The sequence below is a fragment of the Alosa pseudoharengus genome, unplaced genomic scaffold (assembly GCF_046254945.1).
Source record: "Alosa pseudoharengus isolate Yale_2024_CS ecotype anadromous, Long Island Sound unplaced genomic scaffold, YU_APseudo_1.1 YU_APseudo_1.1_scf_11, whole genome shotgun sequence".
Classification (NCBI taxonomy): domain Eukaryota; kingdom Metazoa; phylum Chordata; class Actinopteri; order Clupeiformes; family Clupeidae; genus Alosa; species Alosa pseudoharengus.
In genome coordinates, this window is record NW_027468576.1 from 31,801,440 (window position 1) to 31,819,853 (window position 18,414).

General features: G+C 46.9%; 1 protein-coding gene across 1 annotated transcript in view; it reads right to left on the minus strand.

The window, feature by feature from the left end:
- The window catches only part of camsap2a (calmodulin regulated spectrin-associated protein family, member 2a), a 42,416-nt gene that overhangs the window by 9,237 nt on the left and 14,765 nt on the right, over positions 1-18,414 (minus strand). The window contains exons 3-11 of the mRNA XM_076278888.1: positions 16,520-16,681; positions 14,117-14,200; positions 8,827-8,968; positions 7,585-7,724; positions 2,456-2,546; positions 2,265-2,361; positions 1,980-2,017; positions 1,804-1,873; positions 1-1,543 (exon numbers count right to left, since the gene is read on the minus strand). The exon at positions 1-1,543 is cut by the window's left edge and continues 531 nt beyond it. Of these exons, the coding sequence (XP_076135003.1) occupies positions 1-1,543; positions 1,804-1,873; positions 1,980-2,017; positions 2,265-2,361; positions 2,456-2,546; positions 7,585-7,724; positions 8,827-8,968; positions 14,117-14,200; positions 16,520-16,681 (2,367 nt within the window). The remainder of the gene's footprint in view (positions 1,544-1,803; positions 1,874-1,979; positions 2,018-2,264; positions 2,362-2,455; positions 2,547-7,584; positions 7,725-8,826; positions 8,969-14,116; positions 14,201-16,519; positions 16,682-18,414) is intronic.

Below are 18,414 nucleotides of genomic sequence, written 5' to 3' on the forward strand. Positions count from 1 at the left end.
GCTGAAGGGGGCGATCTTGAGCTCGTTGGGCCTGGGTGCCCGCGTGGTCTTGGCGTGGAAGGAGGCCGACTTGCGCTTGATGCTGGTGGGCGAGCGGTGCGCCGAGCGCGGGGAGTCGGCGGGCGACGGGGACCCGGACGACCGGGCGGACGTGGCCGTGCGCCCCTTTTGCGGGGAGTGGGAGATGACCCAGGACTGCTGCTCGCGCATCTGCATGATGACCTCCTGCTGCTGGGCCAGCCGCTGCATCTCCGTCTGCAGGAAGTTGAGCGAGGCGTTGAGCTTCTCGATGGAGCGCGTGTACTCCAGCAAGTCCGCCTCAGTCACCCCCTCCTCGCCTCCGGGAGACTTGGCAGGCTGCTGCGGAGCCTTGTCCGGCCGGAGGACGCCGCCCTCGGCGGCTGCTTTGCCGTCCCCGGCTTCCTCCTTCGTTGGCGAGGGCGTCTCGTCGCCCTTCCGCCTCACCACGTCGAGGAAGGCGCTGCGGCCCATCTTCTGGCGGTGGCGCGTGAAGGCGGCCTCCACCTTCTTCTTCTGGGCCTCGATGGCACGCCTCTTCTCCTCCAGACGCATGCGCAGCTGCACCATCTCGGCCGCCATGGCTTGGGCCGGGTCCCGCGGGGCCAGCTTGTGGACAGTGCTCTCTTCGGGCGTGGGGGCCCAGGACACTGAATGGGGGATTTGGGCGGCCTCCGATCTATCGAGGGCGCTCTTTGGAGATCCCGAGCTTGCCCCGACCTTGGTCTCGGGCTGAGTGATCTTAAGGAATTTCTGCTCGGCGAAGCTGGTCATCTTCACCCCGCCGGGGGTGAGCGAGCCGCCACTGCTGCACGGGGACTTGCCGCTGAGGTTGCTGGGACACGGGCTGACGGAGCCCTGGCTCCGGCTGGCCCGCATCTCGTAGTCCTGGTCCATGTCCAGGTCCATGCTGACGGTGCAGTCCTTCAGAGAGGAGTCCTCGTCCAGGGTCTCCTGGATGTCCTCCGTCCGCACGTGTATGCCTGTGTCCACCTCAGTGGTGTCGGTGCTCGCTGCACCCTTGGACGAAACCGAGTCCAGGTCACCCTCCTCAGCCATGGCCTTAGCGTCCAGGTCGAGCCGGCTCTGGAGGTGGAGGAAGAAGCCCTGATTGGTGCCTTCGGCTTGGGGGCTGCGCTGCTGCTGCTGCTGCTGTTTCTGGGAGTTGTGGATAATCTCCAGCGCTTCCTCTATGCTCGGAGTGGCCGTGCCGTTCCCATGTCCGTCCAATGGCAGCCCATTAGAGGAGGAAAGATGCATTCTGGGATGTGGCGCTCTCTCTCTCCTGTCCGGCTCCATACCGGCTAGGCTGTCCGGGCAGCCTTCCTCCTCGATGCCCATGCTTGTACCGTTGACGGGCTGGAAGGAGAGGTTCCTCTTCAGGCCTCGGGGCATGTGGTGGACCTTGAAGCCCAGGCCCTCAGTGCTGGCTGACCTGGTCATGCCTTTGCTGGGCACTGAGGGGACCTCACCTGGCTCGTCTTTATCGAAGGGGATGTCAAAAGAAACCCCATGTGTAGCAGCCCTGAATAAAGAACAACGGCACAAACAGAAATAATTTAATTACACAAATTTGCCATCAACACTGTGATCATTTGATTTTGAATGCCATTTGACATCAAACTGCTGTATGTATAGAATGTTCTGGGCTAATTTCAGATTGATACGATATAATAAACTACACTATAATAAACTTTATTTGTCAGTTTGTGCTGAATTTTTTTTTGCATCCCTGGGCAGCTCATTTAAGGATAGGAGCATCAATAGACAGATTGCTGTGTTCACCTTTTCTCTTTTGGCCAGGTCCCCAGGCACCCATCCACAAAGGACATGGAGGTGGATCGCTTTATCTCACCTGTGTGACAATGCAAACAATGGTCAGATATACCCCAGAGAGTCTACTGGGCATTCAGCTGAGAAATATGAGAACCTGAAGCCTCCCAGAGCAGAAATAGGCTTACCTGAATTTGATGTTTTTGGCTGAGGCCTGAGGGGCAGACTAGGAGTAAAGAAATGAGAATTAATTTAATAGCAAATCAGGGAACAAGAGATAAAAGAAGAGAAGCAGTAAAAAGTAGGATTTTTCATAAGAAGATTTTAATATGGAAATAATAAAAACACATATTAGAAACAGAAATGGTCCTGCAGAACTACTAAATTCACATTTCAACTCAATGTTTTGAGAATGGATTAAATGCATTTAGTGACATAGCTATTAATGGATACGTGAAGGTAGACAAATCTACCTGGGTCTGTCTGGACTTGGAGGTCTCTCCATGAAGCTTCTCTTGGTAACATTTGAGATGGGCACTGAGGGCATCTTCTTCAGCGATGGAGCCGGCTCTGGGGCAGCAAAGAGAGAAAAAAAAACATGAGGCTTCACATCCAAAGCAGACATTATTTCAGGCAGTATTTCTTTCATACTTTGCATTGTTACCTTCAGCATCCATAACGCGTGGCTGTACAAAAGATGGCTTCATCACTTCAAACCACCAGAAGAGCTCTGCCATAAACACTAAGTAGTTATTCTGTAATAAAAACAGATATCATTGATTAAGAAACACATGAAGACATCTTGCTGGAGGTCAGTGCCTCACACACACACACACTCACATCCACACACAGGTATACGCTTCAGATGGGACCTGCAATGCCTGTCTATTTCCACAAGATGTCTCTCCAACCAGCAAGACATGTGCATGAAGAGACGCCATACTTTTAATCATTTACTTGATCTGATGGATTTCTTGTTTTACAAAAGCAAAGTGTGGTGAAGCTTGTACAAATACATTTTCTACACGCATACTCCTGAATAAAAGTTGTATGCTTCATTTCTAAATGTTGTTAGTAGGTCTGTACAAGGATAAAATATGTTTACTTACACCATGAATGCAAAATATACTGCATTTGGCCCTACTCTTTTAGAAGAAATTGGATACATTTAGAAAATCGTATCGTATTGAGGCCAAGAAAAATTCTCAGGATTTTAAATAAGCAAGTTGGTTTGTGGTCTGGCCACAAGCACTATTAAAGTGATTTAGTGATTTAGACAATGTGGCATAATCTGAACCTAATCTAGCTCTAAATGGAATGAGCCAAGGAAAGCATTTCTTAAGCATGCACTGGGGAGATTAATCATACATTTTAGACATCGACTCATCTCCTCTAACAAGCTAGTCAGTTCATCATATAGGCTAAATCAGAATGAAAAACTGACAGAGGAAATGGCACAAATGCATACACTACAGACACACATAAACCACACATGCAGACACAAAGAAAAATGAGGGGAAAAGCCTCATGTCAGCACTGTCTATGTTCACCAGGTTGAATGGAAACGCTGAGGAATAGCAGCAGTCTTGGGGAAGGATTCACAGAAAGAGCAGTCGCTGCAGTTTTCATCTGACACAGCGAGCATCCTTTGTTAGGTAGCCCCCAAGATTTACAGCAGGCTGGTCCATGCCCTTCACAGACTGCCCCCTCCACTGCACAAAGTCACTCTCTCCTCTGTACAGTAAGCTGCTGGGGTTGGCATACTAGCCAACACTACGATCACTGAACCAGTTCATTAACATAACTGAATCAGAAACCTCAAATTAAAACACATCATTGACCAATCACCAGACTCAATGTACAATGCACATACAGTACCAACTCTGTTCAATTACTTCACAGGGTGCTGACAAGCATGTCTCCGAAATTAAACAAACAGATCAATAAGCTAATTTCTACAGTGGCACGTTCCCCGTGACAACAATGGACATCAAAATGACAGCTCCGCTTACCCCGCGTGGCTCTCCGTGGCAAGGGCGAGCCAGAATGGGCACTTGCCCAGATGGCGCGGCGCGAAACCCGCTCTCCCCTCCATCTGTCTGTCCACTGACTTGCAACGCTAGGTGCAAAAGCTATTATTGATGCGCCCGCACGCGGCTTTCACACCACCACATGGGCACCTCGTGGGGTAATTTGAGGGGGTGGGGGGAAACGGAATTTAACTGGACCCTCCTTCCTCTGGAGGTCAGGCTGACTACTGACATTCACACAAAGCAAGCCATTAGCTAATCCTTTTTATGGACGGCAGTAGCCGCACCACCCATTCAAACAAGCTCTTCCACACCCTCTCTCAGTTACTCACACGGCGACTGATGTCGTTAATCACTGGGGCCGGCTGGCTGATTAGGGCCTGATGCTCTTAGGTTAGACAGCCATCAAGGGAGGGGGGGATTTAAGACCAAACACTAGGACTGGCTTTAAGATTGTGGCCATCGAACGCTAAGCCAGTTAAGAGAGAAGCCGCCCCACTGGTGAGTCCAGTGAAGGAGACAAAAAGAAGACATTTTTCACACAAATCAAGACACACCAAGTAATCACCCACATTAAATGACCCTGCTTTCCACAAATATGGCCCTAAACAGCGCCTGATTAAATGTGCACCCGGTGGAAGAGGTGCCAGACAGAATGATTAGGTGGGAGAGAGAGGCGACGGCCTATAAAAATGAGCTGTGGTGAGCCATATCTCTCCCCAGCACTGCAACACACACCGCTACGTCCACTCCACTCCCCTGCAGACTAGGGGTGGGGGCAGGGGGAGATGGAGATATACGACACACAGAAATCATCCTCCTACCATCCACTGCTCAACTGCCTGGAATGCCATGCTTTACAACTCTGAAACCCATTGTGTCCATTCATATCCAGGTGTGGTGTAGCAAACGTTATCAACCATTGTTTATTCAGGGGGAATTGACTGAGCATTAAGCTATTTTACAGCAAGGCCCTGAGTTTACAAACAAAGTCTAACAAAAACAAGGTGCTGGACGGAGTGGCATGTCTCGCCAGCGGACCCGTAACCCAGCATGCTTATTTTAAATAATTCCTATAAATATTAATAATTGAAAAAATTTCACAAAAACAATTTACAAAAAAACGTGTGGGCATGTCTGAATCTCTATGCATGTGGATATAAAGTGTGTGTGTGAAAGAGAGATATAGAGCACATAGAAAGACAAGCAAATAAATAACAAAGAAAGAGAGATATCTGACCGAGTGTGTCAATATGGCAATGTATGCACCCTCAGACACATTGTATGTATCAGATATGGTGTATACATAGTGAGCATAAACTGTATGCATGTATGTAGAGTTCCTTAGAGGACATAGTTCCCTTGAGTGCCTCGCCACTCAGACACATCTCCATAATGAAAGCCATTAGAGTGATGAAGATTGGGGTACCAGATTCAAGGAAACTGGGTCAAGGTTGCAGCTTTGAATTTTTGTCATTGAATGTCTCAAACACACACACACACACACACACACACACACACATACACACACCTCATTCATTTTGAGTTATCTTACAAGTGAACCAAAATGGGGCTTCTAGCATTGAAACAATACTGGTATTGAAACAGTTATAAGACTAAACACATTTTTGCCGCTTAGGCGCTTATGCTGTTATTAGTGGAATTAGAGGCCTCAGAGGGCCCAGACAAAAACAAACTGCATGGGAGCAATGAGAAGCCAACGATTACTCTGCAGATCCTGTCTGATCTGTCCCTCTGACCTCCATGCTGTCCGGTATGAACAACCAGCACTGAGCCAGAGGAGAGAGTCGAGGCAACACTGCAGCGAGACCGAGCTGCTTCAGGGCAGTATCCCCGTAACAGGCTTCAACTACAGACATCACCACACTCCTCTGAGTTGTGACTGATTTCAGGCTAAAGCGCATCAGGCAGGGCGAATGGACCCATCTGCCGAGGCCGATACCAGCACCGGTCTGCACTGACCTTGTCCTGAACCACGCGCTCCCCACACACACACACACACACACACAGTGGGCCGACAACCGCAGACAACCAGCCGAACCGACAGCCGAAGCCAGGTCCGATTTGCATCAGGGCACCCAGCTGAGCGAAACATCATGCTGTCTGCAGTGCATGCAGAGAAGCTGACCTGTCAGCATGCTGAGGGATTGTGGGTAAGAGGGATAACTTCCCTCCTGGAGGTCGAGACCTCATCGGGGAGTCAGCTTGCCGCGGGTGGGGGGTGGGGGGGAGTATACAGTTGCGGCTAGGCGCGGTGAATAGGGCTCCAGGGGAGAGCAATGACATTAGCTGTGGTAGCAGTGGTCATGTACCGCAGCTAAGCAGTCACAGTGTTTTTCTCAGGCAAAGCTGAACTGACACGGAACTATGGAGTGCTTTGCAGAAAAGACATCTCTGAAAGTCCCAGCGCAAAGTCCAAGAGGGATTAAGAAGACTTTGGAAAGACTTTGGAGGAAAAAGTTCTTTATGTATGCCTCTATGACTAAATAATGTGGAACATGGACGTTGAACACATACTTAATACCACCAACACCTACTTTTCAACTCTCAAGGTCGAGAGAAACAAACTGTCCATTCCTCCCCTCTGCCTCCAGCAACAACAACAACACGTCAACACCTTCTAAATGAAAGCTTTTATTACAGAACATGAGAAAAAGTGAGATGTGAAATAGAAATTAAACACACGGATACTGGCAGCATTTCAGTCCATTTAGAGGGATGTAAATGTGAACAACAGACAGAGAGAGAGAGAGAGAGAGAGAGCGAAAGATACACTCCCTCAAAAATCCTTAAAAAAAACATCATGTCCCAAACAGTATTTTCAGAGTGTATGCCACAGCAATGATTTTTCCACCAATAGTTCTAGCCAACCACATTACCCAACCAATCTGGCACAGAATCAGAACCGCAGCCTGACCTGACAGGTCTTGTTGGTGTGCAGTACGGCCACCAGCCGGCACCGAAAAATATTCCACCTTTACCCGGTCCAAACCCATAAAATGGCGATTGTAGCCAAGGAGCGTGGTTCCTGTGATGTGGGTAAAGTCAAACTGAACCTATCGCCGAGACCACAACCTCAGTGGGGGCTCACTTTTCACTGCAGGACAACACAAAAATCTGAGGAAGGCAACAGACTAGCATTTTATACATCAGCGTGTGGTACAAGGAGGTACTCAGAAAGGCATCACTCTACTGAGTGACCACTGATCATTCCACTGTGTGCGCAGTAAAACAAGCACAAATCAGTCGCTGTTGCCAGATGTCTTCGCTCCCACAAACCAGCCCTTGTGAAATTTCCAGTCAAATCCATGTCTATTCAGACAGCAGGCGGCAACAGGCCATAAACGGTGACAGATCTACAGTATGTGTAAAGAAGCGTGTCTGAAAATAACTGTGTTGGATTTTAATACTGAAAGCTTTACTCTGCTTGTGGTATCTGCATTTGACTACGCACTAGCAGTGTTAGTAGCTTTCTGTTCTTTACTACATACTACAGAATTCATTCATTCTCATTAAAATGTATACTTCAATTAAAAATCCATCAGTACTGACTTTTCCTTTGCTTAAGCTACCATCAGAAAACATGGAAAGCTGTTCGCTTGCTGCTTTTTCCTCTCCAAGGACACATAATACGCCGGAGTGCTTACAGTGAACACCGGTACTGTGAGAAACAGGAAGTGCACGTGCTCAAACACCAAATGTGAGACAGCTCTCATGTGAGAAGACAGCCAAGGGAACTTACTTTGATGGAGGAGGAGGCATACAGCATGTCCTCCAGGCTGAAGTGGCAGCAACGGTTCAGGTTCTCCTTGCAGAACTCCTGGACGAGCTGGAGGTTGGCGAGACTGTCCGCCAGCGACATGCTTTCCTTCAGGCAGATGTCTGCGGACGACGATGACGACAGGTTGCACGTGACAAAGAGACACGAGACGCAGTATTTACAGACAGGAGGGGGGGGAGGACAGAAGAAGAACAGTGCCCTGTCAAATCACTGGCCCCAAACTCGTGCTGACTGTTTACCTTTGAACGTGGACGGCCCTATTTCAACCCTGCCTTGGGCCGGCCAAGAGCCAATCACAACACTGATGGCTTAATATCGTTATTTAAATACCACTCAGAGAGGTTTGAATGAGGAACAACGAAACTCGGTTGTTTTAACACAATTATCTCATTTGTTTACTCTATGGGGGCTTTAAATAGAGAAGCATGTGTGCCACACTTATCAGTCCATCTAGCAGCCCTTCATCATTGCAACTAATGTGATTTGGGGTGTGCACATTACAGAGGGCAAGAGGGCAGGCTGGGGTCTAAAGAAAGTGTGTGTGTGTGTGTGTGTGTGGGGGGGGGGGGGGGGGGGGGGGGGTGTTGACATGACAGGAGACGATCATCCGAAGATGGTGTGGGTGAGAGTAATGAACCCATCCACTCAATGCCCAGCAAACTGGAAAACTCACAGATGACCCGCGACCAGAGTCAGTCTGATTCATACAAACACCGTTCAGGCCAAGGGTATCTAACAGCCCGTCCATGATCTCAATTCTATATTAGGATTTATTATTGGACAATGTTGGATAGTTGTCAATGTTAGTGACATGTGGTACAGTTGTTATGTTGCTCAAAAAACCCTAAGGCTCATATAGACCCTTTCAACAATAAAAACAAAAACAATGCTTGAACGTTCTATTTGGGCCCCAATCTACTTCCTCTGCATTAACCCTTAAAGGTGTAGGTTTTTGAACATTCTAAGTTCCGCAACAATTGAAGGTTCTAAAATTCTATGTTGAATTCAATGAACCCAGATATTCTTTAGAACGTTCATTTCTCAACATTCCCATCACACCGGTGTGACAGTACACCTTTAAGGGTTAAGATAACATATGGAATGTTAAAAAGGAAGTCTTGTGGGGCCAGCTATGATGCTGATAATGGAACTCTCTTGAAAGGGTCCATATGATCAGAGAGGAGTGATTGGGTGGGCTGATACCTTCCAGTTTGACGATGTCTGGACAGTAGAAGTGCAGCAGTGCAGCCAGGGCGCAGCCGTCTGTGCTGTCCTTCAGCAGGTTGTCCACTGGGGGGATCCACGGCACTGTCTTGGGCAAGACCTGCTCCTTCCTGTACCTCGCCTGGGGTTGCAAAAATTGGCATTTAGCACTCCAGCAGTCATCTTTAAAAACACACACACACACAGACACACAGACACACACACACACACACACACACACACACACACACACACACACACAAGCTCAAAACAAAGATTTAATGGAACACTCATACATTAAATTGAACACCCACACTCACAGATGCTCTCTTACATTGACGTACAAACAGGCAAATAGAAAACAAAAGAAAGAAAAACAAAGAAAAAAACAGGAAAGGTTGACTCAAGCTCTAATTATAGGCTAGAATGTGAAGGGTCTACATCTACAGGCTACAAAATGAAAATATCACAAAATGCCACAGTGCACCGTGAAATCTAAATCTACCATGACAGAGACTATGGTCCGTGCTCTGGGAAACGAACCACATAATGAAATGGACAGAGAGCGCAATAAGCAGAGAAATGACGGTCAACCACAGCTTTACGATGAAATAGGACAAAATCAGAGACAATGAGTGGTCATGGAAATGGAAGATGGGCACACATGAGGAGATGAAAGACAAAGTCTAAAAATTAGGTTGCTCAGTAGACTTACAGGAACCAGTTTCCAATACCATTTGGTTGGAGACTTCAGCAGACCCAAAGAAACGAGAAAGCAGGATGGAAGACAGCAGTGAGTATCAACAAAAGACAATAATCCCATCATCTGGGGGAGACCACTCTCATTGATGCAATCAGCCTCTTTGATGTCAAACAAAACATTCAGACACGCCTTATCAAGGGAGGACAGGTACACCTCCCCTCTATTCAAACTCAATAACAAGAATGTCTGTACAAAAAATCACACTGAAATCTGAAGCACCATGTGGGAAATATCTCAGTCCCTGTAAGCACAGCTGAACCCATGGGAAGGCATATTTTCCCCATGACAGTTCTGGAGCTGCTTAGTAGTGCTCCTTCAGAGACTGTGATTGCTATCTGATTGTGCTCACAGCTGGAGGGTCTATGGGCAAAACCAATTAGGAAGCAATTCATTTCTTAAATACTGGAATTGAACAGAATTCAAATGGTGACTATTTAAACTGGAAGACAATCATTGGTCATGAAATAATAGAGTTTTACAGGCTTTCTTGGTTTATTATTGAATCATATTATTAGGTCTCATGACATGAATTCTCAGGTTATATCAGGCTGTATTTGATATTTGGTTTATGTACCTACTGATTTATCCAACAAGATAAAGGCTGCATAAAATACAAAATGTTGAGAGCCATCACAAAGATTGAAAACAGTATGCCGCTTCTGTTAGTACATAGCATAGCATACCAACTAACCCACTAAAACCCACACAAGAAGCATCAGACTAACAGACTAGACAGGCAAATTTCCAGCATGACCGCGCACCTCTGCACCCCAATCTGTAGGAAGTCTGCATCTGGATCTGCATCTGTAATCACTGGCAGCATTAAAAAGTCACAAAGCCACCGTGATTACCACCACAGTGTGCCTAAAATCCGAGGGAGGTTTTTTGTCTCCTCCTCCCCTCCTTCGCCTGGAGGGGGGGGGGTGGGCTCACAGCAGGTGGGAGTCAGAGACCTCAGCACTCGAGCGTCACGTCAGCGCGCTTAGACGCCGAGGGGACGAGGCATCGGCAGCCATGGAGGCGTCATGGCAACGGCGGGAATAAAAGAACCGTGACACCATGCAAGGGTATAATGAGGTGTACTTAACCTCGGGCTTACGACGGAAATTACTGTCCCCCACCCCACCCCACCCAGATGGGTGAATAGAGAAAAGCCTTCGAGCACTCAACGTTCGGAGTGGGGGTGCTTGTGGCACAGGCAGAGCTCAGATGCCATTTTGGATGAGGGGGATGAGGAGCGGTTTAGTGCCAACGTGTGACAGCAGCGCATCCGTGCTTGTGAAGGGGTGCACTCAGTCCAACGTCCATCTCCTTTTGGATGACATTTCGGATAGCGTAGCTGGTCCTAGTCTTGTCCTTGTATTCACATGTGAGAGAGGGACAAGGGCCAGATAGACAGACAGACACCCAGTAAACTGACACACTAGAGTCAGTCAGACAGGCTCTCCAATGCCCCCCGTGCAAGTGTGTGTGCGTGAGAGGACTTCCCACAATGCAACTGCCTTTCAATCTGCCGTTCTTGTCATTTCTGAGACCCCAGAAGAAATGACAAGCTCTCCAGAGTAGATTCCTCCAATTCGTCTGCTCACGGATTTGTGCCGAGTTTAAAAGGATTACTTCCTGTGGCCTACAATCGCCTTTAAAGTGACGCGCCCACGAGTGTCTGGGATATTTTTTTTGTGTGTGTGTGTGTGGTTGTGGTAGCACTGGCAGAGCTTATAGTTGCTCTTAGTCCCTCTGTATTTTGAAGACATCAGCACATCTGTGTTTTCAAAGTACCCATCAAAGCAAAGGCCGTAAAAAAAACACGAACCTGATTCTATTTCAGTTGGACGCAACCACGGCACTGCTCTCTGATTAAGGAGCAGGATCTTTTCTTACGGCAAGGGCAGGTCTGGGATCAGCTCCAGAGTGTTGACATCAGGGGGGGTTAGACTATGACTCCATAGTGAAGTCAGTCACGGTGTTTGTTACTGTAACTCTGCAGACTGTGTGCCCCCTGTCAGATTCCAGCTTCATCAGAGGGAGAAAGCGATCTGTCCCTTTATTCTCTTCCTCTCTCTCTACAGGAGGTAGCGTATGTGTGTGTGTGTGTGTGTGTGTGTGGGGGGGGGGGGGTCTTGGGTCGGTAAAGAAATGGGCCAGAGATTTTACCCCAGGAGTCAGCTGGAACAGTGCTGTGATTTAAACATGATGCGATTTGCGTGGCAGCGTAAACACATGGCGGCAAAACAGATTAAGGGAAGAGGGGAGAGAGAGAGAGAGAGAGAGCGAGAGAGAGAGTGAGGGAGGAAAAATCTCCCAAAACACCAGCGCTACCAAGCACGACCTCATGTAGTAGTGGAGGTGTCTGCCAAATAACCGGTTGGGTATTAGTCTGCCACGAGCTGTCCTCATATGTATGTGTGTGTGTGTGTGTGTGTGTGTGTGCACATCTGTATGTGAGCAAACGTTTCTGTGTGTGTGTGTATTGCCATGTGGACTCTTTCGGGTGTTGAGTAACAGGCCTGACATTCCTGTTCATGTCGCTGGTGCCGGTGCCATCCCTTTGGATGTGCGCGCACGAGAGAGATAGAGGGACAGGGAGAGAGAGAGAGACAGAGAGAGAGGGAGAGAGAGAGAGAGAGAGAGGGACAGGAAGAGAGAGAGAGACAGAGAGAGAGGGAGAGAGAGGGACAGGGAGAGAGAGAGAGAGGGACAGGGAGAGAGAGAGAGAGCGAGAGAGAGAGAGAGAGAAAGAGAGAGAGAGAGGGGGACAGGGAGAGAGAGAGAGAGAGAGGGACAGGGAGAGAGAGAGAGAGAGAGAGAGAGAGGGACAGGGAGAGATAGAAAGAGAGAGAGAGAGAGAGAGACAGGGACAGACAGTGCAGAACTACTCCGGGCCAGTGCTACGCACGCACAGCCGCCTCTGCACACTGACAAACCACATTAGTGTCAAACTGCAGCCCCAGCGGAGGACACTGGGCAGGGTAGAGCAGTAACACACCATGCAACCATGCACACACACGCACACACACACACACACACACACACACACACACACACACACATAGAGTAAGAACATTGAATTGAGTGATTTTCTATTTCATGTGAAATCATTGAGCAATTTTGTGACTCTTGCGGTCACAGTCAGACACCCACACAGACTCAAACAACCATATACTATGAAGCTCTTGGCTTAAGGTAATCAGTGCAGTCAGCTTCCCAATATGAGAAACACCACTGGAGTTGAAACAAAGACAAAACTACACTATCTCTCTCTCTCATCCCAGGGCAGATGAGGTATCTGGCACCAGTCTGCCTGTGCACTGGGCTGTATTAACATGGGCACTGAAGGGGCATCGCTCAGGGCTGTCTCCAGGGCTCGCGTGGACATGGGAATGGAGAGGTCAGGCCAGGTCACCGAAATAGCCTTGACTTTCACAGGGGTGTGCTGCTTGGCTACACAGGGCTGCACAGAGAGGGGGTGTTGGTGTCAGGCTTGACTTATAGCTCACACCTCAAACTGCTCCTGTCCAACGACATCAAGGTGTCCCAGAGACTGCTTTGTTAAAGTAGGCAGTCAGCACTGCTGGGCTGAAGGGATAAAAACACACCCACCCACAGAGCTGCTTAAGTCCTGGCTAGAACATCAGACTGATACCAGTGGCTCCAATGAGTGACAGGACAGATTCCACACTTAAGCCATGACTCATCACAACAGCCCTCAAGCACGGCCACACGTCGAAAGTCGTATTAGTCGCAGAGGGCAATTTCAGCCTTGTTAAGTTCACATAGACACACACACCTGCCTGCTGACCACTCTCAAAAAAATGATTGACAGCTACCGTCATAACAAGAGTCTCTCTCTTCTTGGCAGGTGACTACACAAACACACACAGTCATTTAAGAGCAGTTAGCAATGTGACAGTTAAATGTGTTACACAGGTCACACAGATATATGTTTCATGGTTTTGACAATGAGCTTGAACTATTAGTGCTTTGAGTTACATAAGATTGTGTACCCAGCAAACAGTGAGTGCAGCGGCACAGAGCTTTTGCTTTGGTATGGCTTATATTTGTGAGTGCAGCGAGTTTAACCACATTTTTCAAAACGACAGCTTAATAATTTCAACACAGTCAATAACACAAAATGCCATGGCAAAGGCACTCCTGTTCAGGCAAGACTTAGGAAAGGTAACCCTGGAATTAACAACTTTTAACTAGTTGTCCTTTTAGGAAGTAAAAAGAACTACTTAGTCCTAGCCACTGACTATATTATTTATATCAATCTAAGATTTGACCTAAAGTACACTCCATCCTTAGCATACTAAACAATTAAATGAATCATGCTTATTTGACCCATATTAGTGTAGTCTGATAATCATGGTTAGTCAAAGAATTATGTTCAAACAACTAACTAACAACTGATTTCACAGAACTTTGAATTGGACGGTCCCTCTCTGCGGTGCTCTTCACGTCTGATTAGCTGTTCTGACCGTAAGCGAGGGGACTGCAGAGGACGGGTTGGGGGTTGGGGTCACTCACCCGTGGACTCCCAGCAGGCTCTGCGCTCTGGTTCTCCCTCCGCCGCTGCTCCTGCATGATGATGTCCTTCAGATACTCATTCACCTGGGGACCGAGAAAGAAAGAGAAAGAGAAAGAGAGAGAGAGAGAGAGAGAGAAGAGAGAAAATGGATTGGGTTCATTACAGGACTCGAGCACAGCTGCATACAAGCTCCAGAAAGGTCCAGTTCAATGGCAGTTGTGGGAGGAATCCATGTGTGCAGTATTTCCACAACCCACTACCTTTCATGTGCCGCATGTGCATTCAGATTTTTAGTCATATGATATTCAAAAAGTGACTATTCTAGCAAAAAGCTTTGACAATGAAATCTGTAAACATTTTATGGAATATGTGAAAATCAATCTTGAGGAAAAAGATACCTTTGTGCCAAATTCAAGATTTAGTTTCGGTGTATTATTTTCATAGGGGGCAGTTTTACTCAGTATTGTTCTCTCATTTTCATCCTTTGCCGAAGCGGGACAGACTTCAGTCATATTTCTCAAAGGACCACATAACAAAGGGACGGCCAGTTGGTAAAGCCATCACAGAAGCACCGAGCATATGTGTGGTCTTCTCTAATGAGCACCCATGAGTGTATGAGTCTGTCTGTCTGTCTGTGTGTGGGATGAAGATACCCCAGTATGGTAGAGTGGTGGTCACTGGCATTAAATATAACAAATCCTCTCCCATTTCATACATGGGCTTCCAGACCAGAGAAAAAACCTCATAAATCATTTCCAAAAAAGCTTTTTAGTATGGGCACGAGTAAGGCCTTAAAGGAAAAATTACACACAAGGAGATATGACCAGCAGGGACAAATATTGAATTTGTTCCAATGTCCCTTTAGTGACCTGATTTGCAGGTGACATTAATTTCGCTTACCATGACACAACAAAATAATTTGTACTGAAGGCTGCAAACCACCATATACAAATGATATATCTATCCCTGAAGGGTTTGTTTTTGATCTACACAGTATAGCATAAACTCATAAACAGGACAAACTCGTTACAATTAGCAGGTTACCATCATCCATTACTAGGACTTGCCAAGCACTGCTAAGGCTGGGTTCAGGTTACATTCTTCTGCTGTTTGCTAAAGGTTAAACAAAAGCAACTCTGGGGAAGGGTATAGACAGAATCAAATGTGTATACAGAAATACCTAAACTACCATGACCATACGGTAAAATATCATTCTAATAATTCTATCTCTCTGGGTTTTTCAAAGATTACCGGTATATTTTATTTTTCATGATTTGAACAATGTAAACAAATACAATAAAAATCTCTATATACAGCAAATGATTTTGGCACAACACATGCTCACTATTAGCCTGGCTCCGCCTGTCTACGTACCTCCGCAAGAAGATCAGCACAAAAGGCTGTGATACAAAATATGCAGTTTACCTACTGCATTGTCCCTTACCCTTGTGTAATCAAGGACTAGGGATTTTCTTTCTGGACACAGAGTTTGAAGTGATTAGAGGATTGAGGTGGGCGATACAGGCGAGATGAGACAGGGCCTGTGATAGATGATCGCTCTAGAGAGTGTCATTTGGAATTTTTCATTTGAGAAGAGGCATCTGAGAACAGTGACAATTCTGAAGTACAATTTTGAAGATAATTGCCTTTTATTTTTATTGCTTCAATATCTCGTTTGGAACAATGCAGATCTAATTTGTTTTTCTCTTGCTGTATTATTTTTGACAGTGATGCATCACGCTATGAGTATAGGTGCGATTTGAATAATGAATGGTTTGGTTGGTCTGTGTGTGTCTGTGTACATATTTCCAGTCTCCTGCCAGTAAAATAACTGCAGACATTTTTGTTGGTGTTGGCCATTTCTTCTTATATAATTGGAACCAAGATCCAGTACCTTGCTCAGCGATTAATCACAACTACAGACACAGGTCACCCACATTGTTACAATACCTAGCTGAACATGAGCAATATGCAGCGGATGCTTCTACAGAATTGTAAAACCTAATAATTAATTTGGGAAATAGACATGCCAGTCTACAAAATATAAATAAAGTGCATGCTTTAATGATGAAAAACTCTGTGCACCTACAATGGGAATATCAGTAGTGCCTGAATGTATTCGGATTCATATTAAACTAGTGTGACCACAGATGTTTGGTCCAACCCCTCAAAGACAAACTTGATGTACCCAATAGGCCATGTAAAGAGGAAGACCAACTGGTCAGAGTCAGGTATATGCCTAATGGCTTGGTCCTGCAGTGGCCATCATGGGGCAAGACTGGCATCCACCTGAGGGTGTTATTCTACCGAACAACCCTCCGTCAATGGGGTACCCTGTTCCATCACCCGAGGCAGAGGGAAACGGTGAGTGTACTGTAAGTGCACAGTTATGGACTCGCTACCTTATTCATCCAGCTGGTGATGGCGTCCTCTGTGTCGTAGGGCGTGTCTCCGTCGGGGTACATGGTGGAGTACTGCCGCAGGCACGCCACCACCTTCTCCACGCTCACCGTCTCCACCGTGTAGGCCATCATCAGCGCGTCGACCAGAGCCAGGTGGGCACTCTGTGCGGAAACAGCCAAACAACACAAAGCGCCATGAGTCAGACACAGGAGTTGACACGACAGGGCTGATATCGTCTCTGGGTACGCCTCTCTGTTGTTGCAGCTGCTCAGATAGGCACGAACCGTTGCCTTTGTGAATTCTGCTTTTTGAAATGTTGTCACATGTGGGATTCTTAATGGATGGAAAAATCCATCCCCTGGCTTTCCCGCTCTGTTTTTTTTTTCTTTAAAGCTCTGTGTGGCTTTTTTTCTCTTTTTTTCCCTGACAGCTCTCAGTTTCCAGCTTTCCATCGACCAGATACCCCCCCCCCCACCACCACCACCACCCACACACCACACTGTAGTAATGTTGCCCTGGAAACAGTTCTTTCCCCTGTTGCCCGACCCAATTAGCAACACCTCCACAAAGGGAAAGTGAGGCTGAAGGGGTCCTTCCAGGCTGGCTTATATGGTTCCCTTTAGGAGACCTCCTTAACGCCTGATGAAAAAAGTTCAATATTGTATTACAAACAATAAAAGACTAGAGACAACAAAGGAGAGTAGGGGATTGCCAGAATATGACACATCGCACCTCTGCAAAGCATTTGCAATGATGAGTATCTTCTTATTTAAAAAGTAAATTAGGGATCATTCTGTGGTCTAGGCCGTCCTGTTAACTCACAAAAAGAAAACAGAATGAATAAAATAAGTGTATCAGTGTAGAGTCTGTCTGTTTGGCAGAAAAATATTAGCTCACTTTGGACTCTGTCATTGGTTGTTTTAGTGTTTGCTTCAAAGAGAGCCAACATAATAAGCTCCAAAAGCTTTCATGCAGTTTTATGTTCAGTGCTTTATGTAACTTTTTCACTCTAAATATTTACATGGCTAGATGCCTGCGCGCAGGACTGGTGCCTTTCCATGACCTAATATATAATTTATCATGCTTCAATGGCTTTCTAGAAAACTAGCATGCTGGGATTCAACATACAGAACTTCAAAAACCCAACAATGGAGCACTGTTGTTCATAGTAAATAAGGTCACCAGAGCTTAACAAATGAAATTGCACACACACACACACACACACACACACACACACACACACACACACACAATGTCTAAACCTAGCACTGTCTAGTTCTCTAATAATGTGATCTGCAGTGGTCTGTGAGGACATGGCATTTTTGACTGAGTCACTGAATTCAGTTTGACCTTACGTGGACCAGATGAGCCATTGATGTTGTCACCACTCCCCCTACTATTGCTAATGAAAGTCTCTCCCTCTCTCTCTCTCTCATCTATGGAAGTGCTATTGACCAGGGCCCCAGCGAAGCCAGCCAGCCCGCCAGCCAGCGGGTGATTAAGAGAGGCTCAGACCTGCCAGGCCTGCACCCAAACACCGTCCCTGCAGCCTCTAATAACATGCCACCGTCCGCACCACCCCGCCAACACAGCGCCACCGTGCCCACCACTTACCCATTCTGATCAAGCAGACAGCACCTCATTAGATGCCTGACATGCTGGCATTACTGCAGATTACACCCCGCTGAAGGATGAACTGAGCCCGTGCATTGCAAATTAAAAAATCACCGGGATCATCTGGAGAGCAGGGGGCGGGGGGGGGATTGTGTCAGGTTTGTAACAAAGGGAGGGTTTTTTTCCTCATGGGAAGGCCATTGGGACATTATTGATTGCAACCTCCTGGAAGGTTGACTAAATAAGGAGAAGACAGATTGGGTCCCTGTTTGACAGGCTG